The sequence below is a fragment of the Lissotriton vulgaris genome, chromosome 2_1 (genome assembly GCF_964263255.1).
Source record: "Lissotriton vulgaris chromosome 2_1, aLisVul1.2, whole genome shotgun sequence".
NCBI lineage: Eukaryota > Metazoa > Chordata > Amphibia > Caudata > Salamandridae > Lissotriton > Lissotriton vulgaris.
The window spans coordinates 781,634,024-781,655,266 of NC_141687.1; the positions used below are offsets into that span (position 1 = coordinate 781,634,024).

The 21,243-nt window shown below is 46.0% G+C and overlaps 1 protein-coding gene across 3 annotated transcripts in view; it reads right to left on the minus strand.

Moving 5' to 3' along the window:
• Positions 1–21,243, minus strand: part of LOC147731157 (neurabin-2-like) — a 681,485-nt gene that overhangs the window by 533,404 nt on the left and 126,838 nt on the right. For all 3 annotated transcript variants that reach the window (XM_086956139.1, XM_086956141.1, XM_086956140.1), the window contains exon 2: positions 12,012–12,144. In XM_086956139.1, the coding sequence (XP_086812265.1) occupies positions 12,012–12,144 (133 nt within the window). The remainder of the gene's footprint in view (positions 1–12,011; positions 12,145–21,243) is intronic.

Below are 21,243 nucleotides of genomic sequence, written 5' to 3' on the forward strand. Positions count from 1 at the left end.
AGATGGCAGCAGCACGAGGGCGGGAGCGCGCGCTGCTCCAGAGGAGGCGCGTGAGTCACGGCTCTGAATGCGCTCGCAGGCCCAGGGCGGCGGCACAACAGCGTGTATATGCGGTGGTTCCCTTAGTAATAATCCAGCAGAACAGTGGGGCAGAAGCATTGCTAATGCACATTTTTGTATATTGTCTTTGCACTTGGCATGAGGTTCAGTCTTATCTGATTCAAGGAGGGGGATCGGCGTACTCACTCTCACGTGGAGGGCGTCACCCAGGTTTCACTTATACTCAGCCTCCTAAGAGCAACATTCATTCATAGGATGAGCAACAGCTCAATGTCTGTGAAAACCTGCGCCGCCCTCCAAAAGGGGTTTACTATATTCCTTTTGATGCGCTAACCCTCTTGGTCCTAACCTTTATTGATAAGAAAATCAAACAATAGCGTAGATGGCAATTTAGAGCAGTTTGACAAATCTTCACAAAACCTTTGAAAAAGGGCTGTTTTACGCTTGGCTCCTTCAAGAAAACTTTCGAGGTGATCTGTCACGCAGGGCAAAGAGAAAAATGTAGGGTCCCAAAACGCAAGATCCCTATGCAATTTCCACAGAGATTTTTGAAAAGGGCTACAGCCAAAATGGCTGAGCAGAATTATACAAAATGTGTCAGGAAGCTACATCTTGGTCCAGAAAGCATGCTTTTGGTACAAATTCCGTACTGTAGTTTAGGAGAAATTAAGATTAAAAAATATTTGTGTATCTGGACAGTTGGGCTTGAGGGACTTTTGCGAGAGTCCATCAAACTCAACTTAAAAAAATAGAGTAGTTTGATTGGCCGAGGGAGGATTTATTTCCCCAAGCCAGATTGAGCGCTATGATTGGTTGGCTGCAACATGAACAAAAATGTTGCAGTGAACTTGGTCCCCTGTACTAAAAAAGACTTATAAAATTGTAAAATACAAAATAGATAAAAGGTAAGGGGGCAGGGAAAGCAACCTACCCCTCTAGACCTTGTTTGTCAGTTTCACCTACTATATTCTTGCCAGCCCCTGCCTAAAGTGCCTCACATGCTCCTCCCATGAACTGCTGAAAACCGGAACACATCCAAGTAGGCCACACAACTCTTCCAGTCTTGTGAGAACATGGTTCATCCCGGATTCTGGCCAGACATTCTGTACATTCTGCCCTTCACTGGAAGATTGTAACCCATAACTGTCGTGCACACAGACAGGAGTCAACCCGTGAGTCAGTGAAGTGGTTGGTAAGCCATACCACAACTTCTCTACTCTCTCTGCTGCCCAGGCATTAACTCAGGGCTAATTGTACCCTTTCACCATGCCATCCTTCATGACAGTATGCATCAGGTTAGGAAGAGGCTCACTGTCTTCCTCAACCATAGCCATGACATTTACTCCGGAGGTAAGGCTTCAGCTTGTTCACATGGAACACCCTCATGGGTTCCCCTGTGGTACCTGTTTCCCCCACCCCAAGTAATTTACCTCAGACATCTTCTGAACTACTTTGTAATACCCACACCATTTATCTTCCAAAGGCCTTGCACAAATAGGCTTTAGCACAATCACCTTCGTTCCTTCGTGATACCCTGTCAGCATAGCTTTCTAGTCGTACCATTCCTTCATCAACGCTTGGCTGGCCTCAAGGTTTTCCTTTGCCTGACTGATGTACTGCTCCATCAACTTCCTGAGGCCAATCACATAGTCCACAACAACATCTTTCTGTGGAGACTAAGGTTCCTTCCTACCCTTCTCTTACTAAGCGGAGTAGACACTGGATGTCCAAACAGACGTTCAAATGGACTAAACCCTCTTCTCTTCTACGGAATCTCTCTGTAGCCAAACAAGAGACAAGGCAGTAGAAGATTCCACTTTCTCCTGAGATTATCTGACAGAGTTCCCATTATGCTCCTCAGTGCTTTGTTAAACCTAACCACTAAACCATTGGTAGTGCACCATGGATTAGTGGTATGTTACACAAGTTTGCTCCCACATCTCTTATGTAAGAAGAGATTAAATTGGTCCCCCGGTTGGAGATTAGTCTTTGGAAATATGAGCACACTTAAAGTAATCTTAATAATTCTATGCAGTTTCAGATTCATCCAAAAAATGTATTTATATTGGGATGAACCAAATTATGGTTTTATGTGTACTTACAGGATTCAGATTTTGAAGACTGGCATTTTGCACAGCATATCATATTGAGCAGGCAAAATAATTTTTTCAGGTGACAGTTGATTGACTAGTGATAGAAACTTTCAAAATTGGGAAACTTTTTAAAGGTGATTTAAATTGAAGAGAGACTGCTCTGCGCTGCTCTATTCACAATTTGGTGATATGTTAATCTTGCTCTTTTTTGTATCATTTTTGTCACAATCTGGTGATGGATATGGGCTTGAGTGTTCATTAATATTGGATTAACTTATAGTAACCTTTTTCTTTGTTTAATATGGTTGAGTAATTGTGTGTTTCTTGGGATTGCAGCCCCAAAGAAGTCAATTGTGTGTTACAACTCACAACGAAACGCTTGTTGGCTATTTTTCTGCCCTTTTGCTGTGATTAAATTATAATTAAATCAAACTGTGTCTTGGAAGCATTATCGGACTACGCCTTGAAAATTGGATACCTGAATAAATACTAAGAACCTGGGTCAAGTATTTTGGACTTTCCTAAACTGCATAGAATTATTAAGATTACTTTAAGTGTAGACCTTCATTGCGTACTGTATCCCTTCGGATGAGGGGAATTATAAGATTGAATTGGTAACCAATCTTCCCTTTGGAGCACCAACTACTACTATTGTTGTACCTTTACATTGCCTGAGACTAGAGTTGTGCTCCGCCTTGCTGGTTTCTGCCTGGTTATCAAATCATATTTTCTTTGGGAATCTGACCCTGGAAAAAGTCCCTAAGGAGAGCCCCAGCCGCCTAGCTTTACAGTGATGCTTCTCAGAAGTGATGCTTCTCAGAAGTGATGCTTCTCAGAAGTGATGCTTCTCAGAAGTGATGCTTCTCAGAAGTGATGCTTCTCAGAAGTACAGCTTCAGAGTACCTGGCGGAGTGATCCACCAAAAGATATACTTGTTGCCCGACCTTGAGGGGGGGTCAAATCGACCAACTATGTCTACTGCTACCCGCACAAATGGATGACCTACAACTGGTTAAGGCACTAATGGTGCTTTAGTACTCAATTCAATTCAAAAGCTTTTATTCGATTTGTACATACAAATCATACAAGCAAAAATACATAATTGAAATATTAAAATCAATATAATCTTTCCTAAAAAGACAAAAAGGCTAAAGTGCAGCAAGTAGAAAGTGATCATGCCTCTATAGGGCAACATATTCTTATAAAATACAGAACGTTCTTACATGGACTAGCTGGGGATCAGTAGGAGTTACTCACTAGGCCTTTCCTGGGAACTGTATATTAAAATTGTTAAATAATCATTCATTCCTGTCTTAAAACACACTGGAAAGTGGAACACGTTCTACAGAACCTCGGTTTCTGCGCATCCCCGGCCAGTAGAACCGAGAGTTCAATCTATCAGGGTTTTCTAATCACAAATCCATAGCTACTGCCTTCCCAAAGTCTGCCCTTTCACACAAATGACCTTGTACTGGCCCCTGAAAATCAGAGATGATCCCAGCCTTACTTGAAGACTGATGTGCAGCCTGTGCTCTGGTTAACACAGCTAACGTTGTCCCCACCAGAACGCCTTCTGGTCCTTGCACCAAGTCTGGGGCAACTGGTAAATAGGCAATTAACTACCTTGACTCTAATGAACTCCTGGACATCTCTTAAACTGGCTTCCGAGCTAATAATAGCACCAAAACAACTCTTTTTGCAGTGCTAGGCAACATCAGGTGTGTGGTCGACCAGGGTAGAGCCGCCGCCCTGATCCTATTAGACTTGTCGGTGGGTTTCGATACCGTCTCACACAACCTTCTGCTCTAAACTCTGTAGAATAAAGGCAAACACTCTAAAGCCCTTCAGTGACTCCACTCCTTTTTGAACAATCTAACACAAACCATACAGTTAGGTGCCTTTTCTTCCACCCCAGTACCAATTAAGCATGGTGTGCCACAGGGAGCCTCATTGAGCCCCACCCTCTTTAATGTTTACTTGTCCTCACTAGCTAAAATCAGTGAAAAATGAGGTCTCAGTATCTGCTCTCACGCAGACGAAACCCAACTGATGACTGCTCTTGATGGACACGAAGACACTAGGATCAGACTTACTAGCTGTCTTTCAGAAATGGCAGCACTTTCAGAAAAGGTCCAACCACTGTCTGAAGTTAAATCCAGACAAGTCTGAGATTCTGCTGTTTGGGGGAGCACATCTCGTCTGGAATGCAACTTGGTGGCCCTCTTCACTGGGCAAGGCCCCTGCCCCTAAACAAGTTGCAAAAAAAATCTGGGTATTCTTGGGGACAGTGCACTCACCATGCAGGATCACGTATGTGCACTCTGTGGGAAAAGATTTGCAAACCTAAAGTTGTTAAAAAGACAATTTCAATGGATCCCTACAGAGTGAAGAAGAACCCTTGTCCAACCCCTACTTATTATTAGGCTGGATTATGGGAATACTCTTTTTGCAGGCATGGTGGACTATCTCTTCTCTAGACTACCGCTGGTCCAGAATCCGGTTTGCAACAAGAGCAAGTACAGCTCAGCATCTGAGTGTATGAGGACACTCCACTGGCTCCCAGTGAGACAAAGGGCCAAATTCAAGCTGCTGAGTCATGCACATATGGTTCTACATCACCAGGGCCCAGAATCCTTTAAGTCCAGTGGTAGAAGTGGGCGGGGAAGGAAGGGCACGGCGTGCCCCTACTTCTAAAAAGTACTCCAGTCCGTTCCCCTACTTCTTACTTTAAAAAAAGCATCCCGGGACGGCAAGAATAGTGTACTTCCTGTGACGTCGGCACGCTTCCTGCGGAAACTCCCACCTTTGGGCGCCATCTTTGGATTCTTTTTTTCTTGTTGTGCTCAGTTTGTGAATCCTTTGGCAATGTTTTCTATTTCTTCTTCAAGTAAGTGATTTTTTTCACTTTGTCCTTTAAGGTGTCTGTTCTCTATTGACCTTGTTTTACCACCTTCTTCTCCTGCCTCATCTTTCTGGCGGAGGTGGGTGGGTTCACTAGTGAATCCAGAAAGATCTTCAAACTGCAAAACTACACCGACGGGTAAGAACCTATTCGTTTTGCAGCGTGAATCATTCTTGATTCACTATGCTGTGCATAGACTTTGTAGCGGTTTGTTATGTTTGTGGCGGCTGGGTGGAAGAGGAACGTTGGTTGTTGAATATATGTTGAAGCACCTTCTGTCCTACTTGTGCTTCCTTGTTTATTTGTATATCCACTAGTGCTTAGTGAACGTGTGCACTGAAGCCCATGTTGCCGCCAGGCATATGTCTTGTATGGGTGTGTTGGCCAGGAAGGCTATTATTGCTCCCTTCTTCCTGGTAGAGTGGGCTCGGGCCCCTTCTGCTAGTTCATGGCCTGCCTGTTTGTGGCAGAATTGTATAGTTTGTGCGATCCATCGTGTGATGGTTCCCTTTGTTACTGGTCTACCCAGGAAACTGCTTGCGAAGGAAACAAAGAACTGCTTTGTTTTCCTGTGCTCTTTAGTTCTTTATATGTAACACATTACTGCTCTTCTAGCGTCCAGAGTGTGCAGCGCCCTCTCTGCGCTTGTGGATGGTTTCTGAAAGAAGCTTGGTATTTGTACTGTCTGGCTTATGTGAAACCTCGACACCACCTTTGGCATAAAGTGTGGGTCCGTTCTCATTACCACCCTATAATTGTGTATTTGAATGTAGGGTTCTTGCAGTGTTAGCGCTTGTAGTACCCTTACCCTCGCAGCGAGGTGATTGCCACCAGAAAGGCTGTCTTCATTGTCAACATTTGTAGGGAGGCCTTATGGATCGGTTCAAAGGGCGCTTTCATGAGCTCTGTTAGGACTAAATTAAGGTTCCATGCCGGTGGCGGCATCCTCTTAGGTGGTGCGATCCTTTTTGCCCCTTCCAGGAATATCTTTACTATTTGTGACGTAAAGAAGCTCTTTCCGGTCTCTCCTCTTGTGTAGGCTACTATCGCTGCTAGGTGTACTCTTAGCGAAAATGAACTTAGTTTTGCCTTCACCAGGTGCGCGAGATATCTTAGCACTGTCGATTCCCTTGTCATCTTCTTGTGTAGTTTCTTCTTCTTGCACCATTGTGTGAACCTCTTCCATTTTGCCACATAGCACCTTCGTGTGCCATGTCTCCTTGCCTCTCGTAGCACCCGCAGGGTGCTCTCAGGTATGCTTAGGCGTGCAATTCTATGTCTTCAGGAGCCATGCAGCTAGGTTGAGGCTCTCTGGCTCTGGGTGTAGTACTTCTCAGTTTTGCATGGAGAGTAAGTCTTTCCTTTTCCCGAACTTGTGGGGTGGTCCCTGTGCCATTTCCATTACCTGTGAGTACCAGGTCTGCCTGGCCCACTGAGATGCCACCAAGATCAGTGTCATGTTGCTGGTTCTGCACTTGTTGAGTACCCCGTGTATCAGTGGTATCGGCGGGAAAAGCTTAGGCAAATGTTTTCGACCAGCTTATCCATAGGGCATTCCCCTGGGATCGTTCCTCTGGATATGAAGTATCGGCATTTTGCATTCTGGTGTGTTGCAAATAGGTCTATCGTCTGAGTTCCCCACCTCCTGAATAGCCTTTGTTTGTCCTGTGCATTGAGCTCCCACTCGTGGGTTGCTGAAGTCGGTTTGCTGAGCCAGTCTGCTCACACATTGTCCTTCCCTGGTAGGTGTATGGCTAGCAGGTCTACTTTGAGTGGGATGGCCCATCTCCATATTTCCTGCGCTAGGTTGGACAGTGCGACTGATTGTGTTCCGCCCTGTTTGTTGTTGTAGAACATCGATGTTGTGTAGTCTGTTTGTATCAAAACTCTCTGGTTGTACAGTTGTTTCTGGAATGCCTTCAGGGCGAGGAAAAGGGTCTTCAGTTCCAGGTAGTTGATGTGTCTGACCGCATCTGCTGGAGTCCACAGACCCCTCACTTTGAGTTTGTTCATGTGTGTCTGTGGTGATGGTCACCGTTGGTTTTGGTGGTGTTAAGGGCTTCCCCCTTGTTATGGTCTCCTTGTTCCACCACGTAATCTCCTCCTGCACTGCGTACGTTACAACCAATAGGTCTTCGCAACTTCCTGTAGCTTGTGACCATTGTTGTTGCAGCCATTCCTGCAATGGTCTCATGTGGAGCCGTATATTGGGGACCAGGTGTATGCAGTACACCATCATCCCTATGATCTTGCTCGCTGTCCTCACGGTCGGAGCTCGCCCCTTCTGGTAGTGGCGTGTCTCCTTCAGCAGAGAACTTGCTTTTATTAGCCAGTTGTCGAGGTAAGGGTATACATGAATACTTTCTCTGCGCAGGTACGCTGCCGCGGCTGCGAGACATTTGGTGAACACCCTTGGTACGGACTTTAGTCCGAAGGCTAGGGCTGTGAACTGATAGTGTTCTTTGTTGATGGTAAATCTTAGTAGAGGTTTGTGCTGCCTGTTCATGGGAATGTGCAGGTAGGCATCTTTGAGGTCTATGGTGGACATGAAGTCTCCGTCCCTTATCGGAGGAATGACCTCTTGGAGGGATGTCATTTTTAACTTTTGTGTCTTTATGTATTCGTTTAGGAACCTTAGATCCAGGATGGGTCTTAGTGTTTCGTCCACCTTTGGAACTAGGAAATAGTTAGAGTACACTCTCTTGTTCCTTTCTCTGAATGGAACTGGTTTGATGGCCTCCTTTCGGAGTAGTTCTTGTGATTCCTCTAGGAGTAGCGCCAGTTCTTTTCCTGAATGCGCCTTCCCTTTTGGTTTTCTGTTTGGTGGTTTCTTTTCCAGTTCTATGCAGTATCCGAACGGTATGATGTTGAGTATCCATTTGTCTGTAGTTATCTTCTTCCACTCCTTCCTTCCAAAGTGTCTTAGCCTGCCTCCTACTGGTGTTACATGGTCGTCGCAGTTTGGTCTGTGTAACTCCCTCTTGTTGGCCTTGTTGTGCTCCACCCTCGGAGGGGTCGTGTGGGTGGGCACGCTTTGCATGACGGAGTTACTTGAGGTGGGTTGTTGTCCCCCTCTCCTCGTTTGCCCTCATCCATTCGCCCTCCCGCGAAAGGAATGGCCCCGAGGCTGGTACTGCCAGGTTTGCTTTTGTTGCCCTGCTGGGATTGATTGTCGCCCTGGTGTGCCTGCTGGAATGTCTGGTGTGACGTTCCCGGCTGGTTTCCTCCCCTTCCGTTTAGTCTCCGTGTCGGGGTACCCCTTCTCATCCCTCTGAATTGTAAGGCCCCCATGGACCTTGCACTTTCATTTTCTTTCTTGAGCTGAGTGAGTTTCTCATCCACCGGTGCTCCGAATAGTGTCTCTTCATTGAAGGGAGTGCTCAGGATGTTGTTTTGCACTTCCGGCTTGAAGCCTGAGATCCTAAGCCAGGCCTGCCTTCTTTCTGTGATTTCTATCATCATAAGTCTGCTGGATGTGTTAGCCCCATCCAAGGCTGTTTTCAGGCAAGCATTTGCTATATTTTTTCCGTCCTCCACCAGATGTGATGCCCTTTGCTGGTATTCCTCGGGGTGGTGCTTGAGCAGTTGCCCCATCTCGTCCCAATGCTGGTACTGGTGTCTGTTCAGCAGGGCATTGGAGTTCGCCATGCGCGAGTGTACTGCTGCATTTCTCTCTATTTTTCTCCAGTTAGGTCCATTCTCCTACTTTCCTTGTCTGGTGGTGGCCCTGACGTTGTTGGAACGTTTGCCCTCTTCCTGGCTGTTGCCGCAATAATGGAGTCCGCTGTGACGGATCCCTGAATGTAGGGAGGATCCTGAGAGGAGTGTTTGTACTTTTTCTCCGTCCTAGGTGTGACAGACCTGCAGGTCGCTGGGTCTTTGAACGCCTCCCTCCCTTGGTCCATGACACTCAGAAGCATGGGGAGGAATTGACTCTTTGTTTGAGTGCGGAGCAGGGTCTCTAAAAGGAAGCATGCCTTTGGCTTTTCCTCCTCCAGTTTGACTCCAAAGGCCGCTGCCGCGTTCTTGATGACCATATTATATTCCCCAATGTCATCTGGTGGCAAAGGCCTCGATGGATAAGTCTCCACGGGCTCTTCCGGGTTTTCGGAGTCGATGTCCTGCCAATCCAGGTCCTGTGTCATCGAGGATGCTGAGCCGAAAGTCGTTCGCTGGTCATCGTCGCCTTCTTCCTCATAGTATAGGCCCTCTTCCTCTAGGTGTTCCTGAGGCTCGGGAGTTTTCGGCGGCCCTTTGGCGTCGAATTCCTCTTCCATCTCAACGATAGTCGTCGGGGTTTTGACGGAATCGAGAACCTCTTCATTTTTTCGTCCAACTCTCCCTTCCTTTGCAGGATGTTCTCAATTTCGGCCTCGAGCCTTCTCTTTTTCCTCTCCATCTCGGCGACATGCTCGGCGGCGAGCGTTTCGCCGGTCTCTTCGACTTAGTCGAAGTCGAAGCGACCTTCGGGTCTTTCTCCTTCGAAGTCGAGCGTTCCTTTTCGGGAACGTGCTTCGACGACCTTGGCTTTTCGCCGGCCTTCGCCGCCTGGGACTCCGTTTCGAAGGATCCGCTGGGCTATTTGTCCTTGGATGCAGCTGCGGCCGTCGAGGTTTTCGGCGCCAGTGCTCCCTTCGAGGTCTTCAACTGTTTTTCGGGAGTCCTGATCGGGCTTTCAAGAGTCTGTTGGGGTTTAGATGTCGACGTCTCTCCTACCTCTTTAGATGCCTTCTTATCGGTCTCTACGACCGTATAGACATCTGGTCTCTTGGCGATGTTGTCCTCTTCGTCGCTGGACAGGCCCAGGTCCCGAAGCGACGGAGGTTGGCCTTTGCCTTGCAAGGTGTAGTTGGCTCTCCTCTGTCTCTCTCTAACCCTGAGTGTCTTCGGGGTGAAGGCGGAGCAGGCATTGCAAACCTTGCTCTCGTGGTCGACCGGTAAGCAAGAGGTTGCAGACCGGGTGCTGGTCCTTCTGCACGTATTTGTGGTGGCAGTTACGGCAGAATTTAAAGGGTGTTTTGTCCATTCCTGCGCTCAGGGGGCCTCCTGTGTGCGCTTTCTCCGTTGGACATCGAAGATTTCGAATTTCTCCTCCTTTTTCGTCGTCCCCGCTTGGTGATCCTGTTCCTAGGTATCTTCTTCAATCTTTTCTGTGAAAATTTTGTCTTTTTCTTCTTCTTTTCTCCAAAAAATTCTGGAGCCTCTCGTGACTATCCAGACCCAACGGCGGAAAAAAGAATCTGAAGATGGCGCCCAAAAGGTGGGAGCTTTCGCAGTAAGCATGCCGACGTCACAGGAAGTACACCAAAAGGTGAGACGTCGGTCCCACCTGGGCTACAAAAAAAAAAAAAGAAATTAAAGACTACGATTCCGGACCCAACCACTAGACCGCGGAATAATGCGCAGCATAGTGAATCCAGAAAGATTCACGCTGCAAAACCAAGGGGTTAAAGCCCTAGATCTTTTCGCCAGATTCTATTTTAAAGGGGCTACGAGTTCTAAAGAGTTACCAATCCAATCATTCAACAAAGTGATATCAGAGTCAACTGTCCCTGGAAGAATCTGAGGAAGAGGAGCGGAGGTGCTGAGCAAAGGATTCTTCTGAAAGAATGAACATAAAATCTCCTAAAACTGAAATATGGGTGTACTGCAGGGAAAGCTGTGCAATGATGTCAAACAGTGCAGCATAACAGCTGCTGAGGCACACTGTAGGCCTTTATACCAGGAGGCCAGATAAAGAGAAGGAGGGGACCAGTTTAATACTGAAGATAAAAGTGTATAAGACTTTATATAGTTCCACATGCCTAAAGGTGAGGAGAACGCTTCAAATGTATCTCTAAAAATAACCGCCACCCCACACCCACCTTTTCCCCACATCATTTGGCGGACAGAATACTTGGTGGAATCCCCACAACTAAGCCCGGGTTGGAACTATCCTTTAACCATGTTTCATTTAGGAATACAAAAATAAAATACAATAACAAAATCCTAAGTGTCGTCAGCCAAAAGGAGGAAAGAAAATTTCAGACTTATGTTGGGGTAGCGACCTACAGTTAATGAAACATACCTTAAAATCCACTTGGGATTGTGATTCGTCAATAACACTACTCAAAGGTGGGGAGTGGGCATAATCCTCATGGGTATTCAGCTCGGTCTCAACAATTCCATTAATTCTTAAACGTATGCTGCAGACTGGCAAGAGTAAATTCTCTGAGCCTTACAAGACAGAAAGAGTGCATTCTGAGGGTGATAAGGATTGATATTTAAGGCAAGAAGAAAATCTTTAGAAAACTAACTGACTTGAGGGGCGGAAGATTGAACAACATGGATGGCGTTGGCCACATTCTGGGTGCAGACGGGCTTGCCATTGGCACGTCTGCAGTATGCTTCTGCAGACTAGTAGCTCTTAAATTGAAAGGGACATAGCAAGCCCAACGACGAGAGCGTGGACTCAATATAGAGTCTCTACAAGGCACGAGAGACGGAGTACAAATTGCGCTCCTCTCTCGGAATATGTAAATTATTTCAGATTCGAGTGAAAACTATTGTTCCCCCAACTATAAGTATTATTGTGCCCCTGGCGTTAAAGTGGGTATCGAAGAGGAGAGCGTGCCAAAGCACTCTCCAATAGCAGCAAGGAATGAGTTTTTTTTTTGGATTTTTTTTAAACGGCAACAAAATCGCCAACGCAAATACAGAGTCAACTGACAGTATTTTACACCATTAAAAAACAAATATCAGCTACGGAATCATGAACTAGATCTTTAAAGCATTAAAAACAAAGACCGGTGGCAGTCCATGTCCGCAGTCATCAGTAGTTCTATCCCGTTTTTGTTAAAACTACTATCCTTTTGCAACAAGAGCAGGAGTATTTTTGTCAAATGAACACTATTGCCAATCTTATTTTGGTTGCTTCTCAATATCAATATGTTAATTGACAGGTACAGCTTTTTTACCTTTCTCAATTTCCACAGTAAAGACATCCATTTTTTCCACTCTTTTCTCCAGCTCATACTCAGCAGAGGCTGCCACAGGATCAACCTCATCATTACGTCTGTCGTAGTCTTCATTTGAGTAAGTAGTGAACACCTTTAAGAAAGGGCGTAAAAAAAATGTAAACACAAAGAATTAACATCTAGTGTTTTCCCATAGGACACATACCTTTTGAATGAAATAAAAACTGTGAGAAACAGTTACATTTATAAATTCTGGAGGGGTTTCTGAAAACTTCAAATGCCAGTATCCGGTAATTAGGTTTTCGACAAACAGTACATTTTCGTTAACTTGGCAAAAATATGTACGACAATGGCGTTATTGCATATACAATCTCTGATTAAATATTTGAATCACATTATCAACTGACTAACCCCCTACCCCAACCTATAAGTAATAGTCTTAGCCAGTATCAGCCAAGGGGCCCAATGGGGGAGGAAGGGATGGACATAGTTGGAGAAAAAGGCAGAAAACTTTGTGAAGTCTACAAAAGGTGTGTGTGTTGGCTAGGATGCACATGCCAAAGCTAGGCCATGAGGAAGTGTTGCACCACCCCAAAAGACCATCGGCGGTTAACAGTAAGGGCTTGCCTGAAAGAAAGCGTTGCAGGTCTTACTTAGCTATGCCCAGACAGGGGCGCTGGGAGGGCCATTAGGCCCAGCTAGAAGGGGAGAAATTAGGAACCAAAAGGTATGGGGGTCCTCCTTTTACACAGCAGTGATCATGCAGAAAATTTACAGGGGAAGGATTAATTGGGAGGTGGTTCATGTTATGTTATGTTAGTATGAATTTGTAAAGCGCACGTTCACCCTGGGGTTTCTTGGCGCTGTGTACCACTGGGGAACCTGTCCTGGCTTTCCCTGTGAGATGGTCCCTATTGGGCATCCCCCAAGGTGAAGCCAGGCATCCCCGGCAGCGAGGGGGCCGTTGTGGAGATTAAATTGCCCAGAGTTGCAGCGTGGGACCCATGATTAGAGAGGCACAGAGGCGAGATTTATCGAGCCCGCTGACATTGGTTCCGTACCTTTGCTGCGTCGGGAATTGAACCCTGGTCCCGGGCCGACCTCTGCTTCTGGGTCTGCCGCCTCTAACCCGTGAGCCACACTTCTCCACTCCATGAATGTAAGGGGAGAGGAGAGGGCACTCCCCCATCAGCCATCAGGATTCAGAGCTCACATTTATTATCAGGGAGGGGCGTTAATCAAACGGGCAGAGAGCCCAAAGCTAAGGCGGCATGAAGCACAGATGTTCCATACGTGACATTGTAATCAATAACGGGTTGCCAGAGATTAGCAAATTTCTTGTAAAAGTACATGATCTTGTGCAACATTTGCTCAATAGCCAATATATGCCACAGTCGCGTGAACCAAGCAGCCACTGAAGGAGCAGACAGTTGTTTCCAGGCCAACACTGAGTTGCCTTGCTGCTCCAGTAATGTGGTGCACCACATACCAGTCTGCATGAGTCACCGCCTCAAGTGTGACCGGTCGCACCCCAAGAAGGACTGTGCAGTAGTCCTATGGTATGGGAAATCCCAAGGTGTTCTTAATGTGCCCCAGTATTTCCTTCCAAACTAAAGTGATGACGGGGAACGGCTACCGTACGTACTGAAAGTCCCCACCCTGTGTACTACACCTCCGGCAGGTGGTTGGGGGGACATGGTGCGTAAGCGAACAGGGGTTTAGTACCATTGTATCATTAAATTGTAGACCGATTCAAGCTTGGAAATGCTAATGTGTGTTTTGAGAATTTCCCGCAACAAAAGCTCCCATTGCATCTGAGAGATGCTCAAGGTGCCATCTTGCTCCCATTTAGTCTGATAAGAGTGCAGGAACGTTTAAGACTGCTGGAGAACACTGTACGTTTTAGAAATGAGACCCTTAGGTCCCTCAAAGCCATGCACCAGTGTTTCAAAGGGGGTAACTGTTTGGGTGGCACCACCTGGGGTGGGGGGTTGAATACTGCCCACTGATAAAGCTGGAAATACTGATGGCAAGATTTACCAGCACAGCAAATTAAAATTTACACTTTTCAAAAGTCTAGATGGGACACCAGTGGAAGAGGTCCTGAAAATCCCTATAATCACCCCTTTCCTACTCTTGAAAAAAGACTGGGTTGAGGGCAGGTGTAAAGTCCAGGTTGTGGGCTATCGGGTTATTCTGAGAGGAAAAGGAGGCAAGGTCTTTCCTAATCGCTAGCCTGTCCCAGATCTCCAAGACCTTGTGGTTCGGGGTCCCCAGGTATGGACTGCAGGTTGGGGTCACCAGGTATGCACTGCTGAGGTCAGTGTCCCGGGAGCCAGGCCAAGGCCCACAGGCTACTGCCTAGTCCATATGTAGCTAGTGCTTTTCACTTTCCCTGACTACACACTTGGAAATGCAACACATGAGCAGCCTAATAGTAGTCTAAGAGATTGGGACGCGCAAGGGCCACAATGTTCAGTGTCAACATCAGAAAAGTACTTGAAATGCGGGGCTATTCCCCCTTCTAGGTAAAAAGATCAGAAATCCTTATGATTTGAGGTGGTTGACTGGGATAGGCGTAGGGAGTGACTAGACGAGTTAGAGCAACCATGTGAAGAAATTCATTTTCACCATGTTCACACGAATCAACCAGGAGACATGGAGGGTCTCAATCTCCAAAGGTCCTCCAAAAATGCTCAGCGAAGTGGCAGCCAGTTAGTTTGGGAGCAAGTCCAGAGAGGAGGAGTGATAGTGAGGCCAAGGTACTTTACAGAACGGGCTGCCAACTTAAAGGGGACAAGATCTATCAGGATAGTCAAGTTAAGCATATGAGATTTAGTCATGGTAATCATATATACAGGGACCGTTTTGAATACTCGCAGACCCTGGATCACTGCCTAAAGGGAGGTTGCTGGCTTTGTTATTGCCAGCAGCACATCCTCAGCAAATAATAGAGCCATATGTTGCTATCCTCAAAAGGGTATACTGGTTATAATCTGGTTGTGCCTGAGGTAGACGGCAAGGGGTTCAACTACAAAGGCAAAAAGCAGAGGGTAGACGGGACACTCCTTGCGAATACCCCTGTGAATAGCGAAGGGTTGAGTGGCCTGACTAATCACACGAATGGTAGCTGAGGGTGCAGTATAGGAGACCATCATTTTAATAATCATAGTGGGGCCCAAACTGATCTTATGAATTATTGGATATAGGAAGGCCTAGCTGATTCAGTCAAAGACCATCCCTGCATTGAGACAAAGAAGGCAGGCTGGGATGTTATGAACCCGAACTTTCTACACCAGGTGGGCAAGGAGCCTGATGAGGTTTGTACCCAGTCTGTTTGATAAACAGACCGGACAGGATTTATAAGCCCCGGTCACAGATTCCAGGCAGTTGGTCAGCATTTTGGTGTTAATCTTAGCATCCAATTTCATAAGAGCAATCAGCCGATAAGAGGCGTACAGAGTGGGGTCCTTACCCAGTTTAGGGAGTAGTTTAATATTAACTGCAGACATCACTGGTGTAAGGCGGGTGCTGCCTGTAAAGAAGTTTTAGCTCGAGCAGGTGCTGTTTTAAGTGAGGGGAGGTACAGTTTGTAAAATGAGACCGGCAGGCCATCCGGGCCAGGGGTCTTCCCTACAGGCAGTCCGTTAAGGGCACAACTCAGCTGTGAATGGGGCGTTCCCAAGCAATCCACAGCTCTAAGGGGGGCCAGGGGCAATAGTGGAGGCCACCAGACTGTACCCTTTACTGGTGCAAGGGCTTTGATTAAAGGCCTGAAATGTCTATTGTTTATTTGGCTCTTTAATAGTCCATGTGGAGTTCCCTGTCTGCAATTTAGAGTTATCATAGCAGGTGTGTTGCAGTCTGAACCTGTGGACCAAGAGGGTGTCCACCTGGTCACCCAGCTCGTAGTATTTTTGTTAAAATGCTAATCAGGACCTCTCTGCCTTATTGACTCTGAGCTTTCAGTCGGACTCTCAGTATTGCCAGTTGCTGTTTAACACGGGCTGTAGGATGCGGCTTATGCGAGTGCTCCAGAGAGCTGAATTCTGCAGTTAGGTTGGCTTCAAACAGGCGAGCTTCCTGGGTCCTGGCTATAGATATTGGGGACATGTCCCCCTCCGGTTTCTTTGAAGCCGTCATAAAGAATGTGGGGTTGGGGGAGCATATAAGATAGGGCATTCAGTCCAAGATATTCAGTGAATGCATCCTTTACAGAAGCAGTATCTACGGGTTCATGCAGGAGTTGGGGGGTATAAGCGCTGTAAAGGATGTTTGCCCCTTCCCGAAGCCTCGCGCCAAGTCAATAAGAGTTAGACATGGGTATGATACGAGATACAGATATCGGAGCTCTGCGTCAATCAAAGCCCCTTAGGAAGAAGTACATAAGAAATATGCAATCAATGCGAGAGCAGGTCCAGTGAACATGAGAATAAAAGGTGTAGTATCAGACATCAGGGTGCAAATAGCGTCATGCATGGACTAAGCCCACGTCTGTAAGCTCCGGATGAAGTTGTCCAGAAATAACCCTAATGTCCTGATATTGTGATGTAGAGCTGTCAAATCAAAGTTTTGAGAAGAAAAAACAAAAGCATGGGCGATAAAACAATACATCAGATAAAATTCAACATTCATAAATAGAGATAAAAAGATACATAAAGTAGCAAGCAGACATAAAAACACTTCTGGATGTGCAAACACAGCTAATACAATACGTTCTAACGGGTGCTAATCACCTAATATCTTTAAGGATGCCAAATCACTACAGTTCCTCAGCCTTAAAGCAACTTTCAAGAAACTGAGTACATTAAAAATGACGTTTCCCCTAGGAGCATCTGTAAAAACATAAGAGCTGATCTGACTTGAGACATTTGCCCTTTTCAAAATTAGAATATACGCCTTCCAGGGCATTGCATAAAAGCCATAGAACACAGTAAAATGCAGGGTATCCTGTGGAGACCTACCATCGCAGAGTTTGTGACCCCTGTTCCTGCCCCAAGGATAAGCTCGCAAAAAAGGCAATAAATCCAATAGAAACCTGGTTAACAGAAAACGATCATGTCTACTTTTAACCCCTTCGCTGCGGGGGTTAATCCCCCGCTGTGCTGGGGGGATAGGGGGGCGCGCACAGCGACCGCATGCTCATGACGAGCTCAGCTCGTCACAGGTGTATTGCCTCCTGTGGAAAGCTCAGCACAGCGGGGGAATTCTCGCCGCACCTGAGCGTTCCACGGGCCATGACGAGCTGAGCTCGTCATGAGCACCGGAGCGCCGTGGCTCATGACAAGCTCAGCTCGTCATGAGCATCCAAGAGATTAACAATGAGAAGCTATGGCTCTGCAGCCAAACACCGTCTTTAATGTAAAATGTCATTGAGCATAGGGCTTTACTAATGCAATCTCTTCCCTGTCCATGAGCCTCTGCCTGAAAAAAAAATGTATTTTACCCATTTGTAATCAGCTTAAAGGGCTCGAAAAATCCAATCGCCCGTTCGCATTTGCCAGCCCAATTTAATGACTAGCTATTTTTGGGTCCTACTCGCATGAAATGAAAATACCTCAACTTTGAAAGCAGAACATATGTGACAAGATAAGATTTAAAGGCATTTTTATTGCTCACAAAGTGAACGAGCAATATAGATGCCTATATTGATCATATTGTCATATTTGCTCTGCTTTCAGAGACACGGGTCAAGTAGGTTGCAGTTAGGTCGAGGAGATTTTTCAAGGTACTAGACGTGCAGGTCTAGTATCGTTTATAGGATTTTTCGAGCTTTACTTTACATATCCCATCTGGCGTACTAAGTAAATCCCCCTCCCCTACCTAGGTTCTGAAAGTTGACACTGTAGCCCCGTCAAGTTTGAAGTCCCAGACTAGGTTAAAGTCGTCCCTCGACGGCTCTCACGGTCGTTCCAGGACTTGGGTGCGATGTAGGTGAATGATCGACCTCCGGTTTTGATTATGTGTGTAGAGTGAGTGAGGTAGAGGGTAGGTGTCTGGTAAGTTGGGGAAATTGTATGGGGCTGTTTAGGTATTCTGGTCCTGTGTTGTATAGGGCTTTGTATGTGCGTGTGTGTCAGAAGCTTGAATAGGCTGCAGTTTGGAATAGAGAGTCAGTGAAGCTTCTGAGGTGCGGTGTGATGTGGGTGCCCATGGGAGCTCGAGTATGAGCCTTGCAGCAGTGTTAAGGATGGTCAGTATAGGTGTTCCAGCATAGAGAGTTTTGCCATAGTCTAGGCTCCTGGTGAAGGACTAAGGCACAGGAGATAGAATGCAAGACTTGCAGCAGTATTCTGGATCAGCTGGAGTCTGTGTAGGAGTTCCGGAATAGAGACTGTTGCCATAGTCCAGGCTCTTGGTGAGGAGTGATTGCATGACGGTCTGTGGTGTTCTGAGGCAACCATTTGAAGATCTTTCGCAGCATGCATATGATTTAGAAGCAGGAGGTGCAGACTGCGCTGGCTTGAGTTTGTCTACGAGGATCCCTAGAATTCATGTGTGGTCTTTTAGTCATATTTAATCCTGCTAAAATGCACTCTACAGTAAACGCCTTTTCCAAACCTTGCCAGTCGACCCCTCTACCCGACAGGCTTATGATCAACATAAATCATGGACAGCCTGCACCACAATTATTTGTAACATGTTAATATCACAAAAGCAAGCCATGAATTAGTTCTCAATTATAGACTTTCTTCATCAGCAACTGTCCGACGCCCACCACCTCCCCAATTTGGCTCCTGGCCCAATTTGGTTTGTATCCAAAGTACAAAAATGCAAAGAGCAGACTGTCTGAAATTCTCTGTCGTTTTCCAGCAAGCTATTATCACACTCAGTCTTACACAAAGTTTACACAAGGTTTTACCCATGCCCTTATTGCTTTCTTTTTTTGGTCTTATTCCTAATAAATATATAGTAAAACTCACTAATTTCAAATAAAGTCATGCGCTCTTTTCTTCCCTGGTGATGGTGACTGAACTGTAGAATGGACAAAGGTTTGTTCCAAATCATACTTCGTTTCAAATACATTCAAGACAGTCAATTGTTAAATCATACTAAAGTTTGTGTAATGCCTTGCATAAAACAATATTATGCTCTTGCAGTGTAGGGGTAAAGATCACTACACCTTAGAAGGCACAAATATCTGACATGCCATCAAACAGGTTATTTTTATTTCTCTGGAATACTGCAGTAGAGGAGCTGTGTCAAAACTGATATTTCCCTTACTATGGTTATAAAAGCAACCAGTGGTCTGAACTCTCAAAGCTAAGTAGCTTGTTGGTACACTGCCATAAAGTCACGAGGGGTAAACTGTTACTTTGCCTAATGTGATCATCTCTTGAATCAAACCTAGAGCTCCCCCCATTTTCTATCTCATAACTAATGTGTGAATCCATTATGATTCACAGTTTCTATTAAACAAGCCTTGCACCATTTATCAACCACAGACAACAGGATGTGGGAGCACACTGCTGACCTCTCAGGTAAGGTTCTCCCCTGGCATTCTGGGAAATGCAGTCTCTTGTAGCTCGCTCCGATATTTGAGTGTTTCGCCAAGGTTGGCGCAGATAGTGCTGATTTCTAGACACGTGTTTCTGGTTTATTAACCGTCATCAGTAGAGAATACAGTCTTGTATTTTTGGGGTTTGCCGAGTAGGCTGCCAAACATTATATCAGGTCCAGTATCTCTCACTGGCAGGCAGGTGCTTCATCCACAAGCTCGTCAGCTCAATGATTCACAGAAGTACTTTAAATAGACAACAGGATGTGGGAGCACACTGCTGACCTCCCAGGCAAGGTTCGCCCTTGGCATTCTGGGAAATGCAGTCTCTTGTAGCTCGCTCCGATATTTGAGTGTTACGCCAAGGTTGGCGCAGATAGTGCTGATCTCAAGACACATATTTCTGGTTTATTAATGCCAGAAACACGTGTCTAGAGATCAGCACTATCAGTGAACCTTGCTTAATTGGTCAGCAATGTGCTCCCACATCCTGTTGTCTATTTATTAATTTTTCTGGGTTTGTCCCCCTCCATTTAGAGTGTTAACTCATGTAACCTATGTGGGACACTTACCCTTGTATCAGGTGTCTCCACTGTGATATGTTCATTCAACTCCACTGTCAGCAGAAATTCCATCAGGTTCTGGCGAGCTATTGTTACTTCTGCTTATATAAAACATAACAGATTCTATACTGATAAAAGACTACAGAAATACCAGTGGCAGCAGCTCACTAATATGGGAGGGAGGAGGGGGTAATACAAGTGGCTTTAAGAGAATTCATAATGTTTTTGAATGGCAAACATAACTAACCATGAACTTTGATGCTTCTACGGTTTTATCTTATATCGTACATGTTTAGGTCTCGCGAACTATCATTGCGCATGCGCATTGAGCGGAGCGAGAATTCAAGTGCTCAAAATACTCGTGAAACCACGGGTTTTTCAGTGCGGTTTACTTAGAGTTCACGTGGCCACAGGCATGCGATTTTGGGCCATAAACTTTCACGGCCATCTGTTCCCCAGCTCCAGCACCTCCTCTCTCTCTCCCCGCACACAGCCTTACTTGCATTTCTCCTCCCCCTCCCCAGCCAGCTTCCCCCAGGCCGTGTTCCCTCCGAACTTTCCTCCTCACTCGCTTTTGGGCCATAAACTTTCACACCAGCTTCCCTAAGGCCGTGTTCCCTCCCACCTTTCCTCCTCTCTGTCCCTTCTTTCATTCACAACTTGTTTAAAGCATCATGAAAGTGCTTCCCCCGTTTTTTTCTCACTTCCTCAGCATATTTTTTCCTAAGTTTAAAAAAAAAAAATCCCTCAACTTTGCCTTTTGAGCTGCAGTGCGATTTCACTTTTATAAAGATTCACCCTTCCGACCGCTCTCCTATGCATTTAAACTCCATGTTGCGCTCTCTTGTTTGTTTGCCTCCACCATTCCTTTGTTCTTTCTCCATGTTGCTTCCCCCACCGCACCTTGCTGCTCCCCCACCCGTTTTGCATCACCTGACATTCCTGTTTCACGCTCGCCCTCATGTTGCATTCCTACTTCCTCCTCTTTACGTTCTTTTTCCACCCAGGTTACTTTTTTTGTCTCTGAGCCAACTCGGATGGGTACACTAAAATGATTTTAAAAAACGGTATTTGGTAGGTTTGGCAGACGTGCACATACTTGGCCCACATGCCTGACAGAGCTTTCTTTTACCCCATATGATAACATATTGTCTCCTACACACTTTGTGTG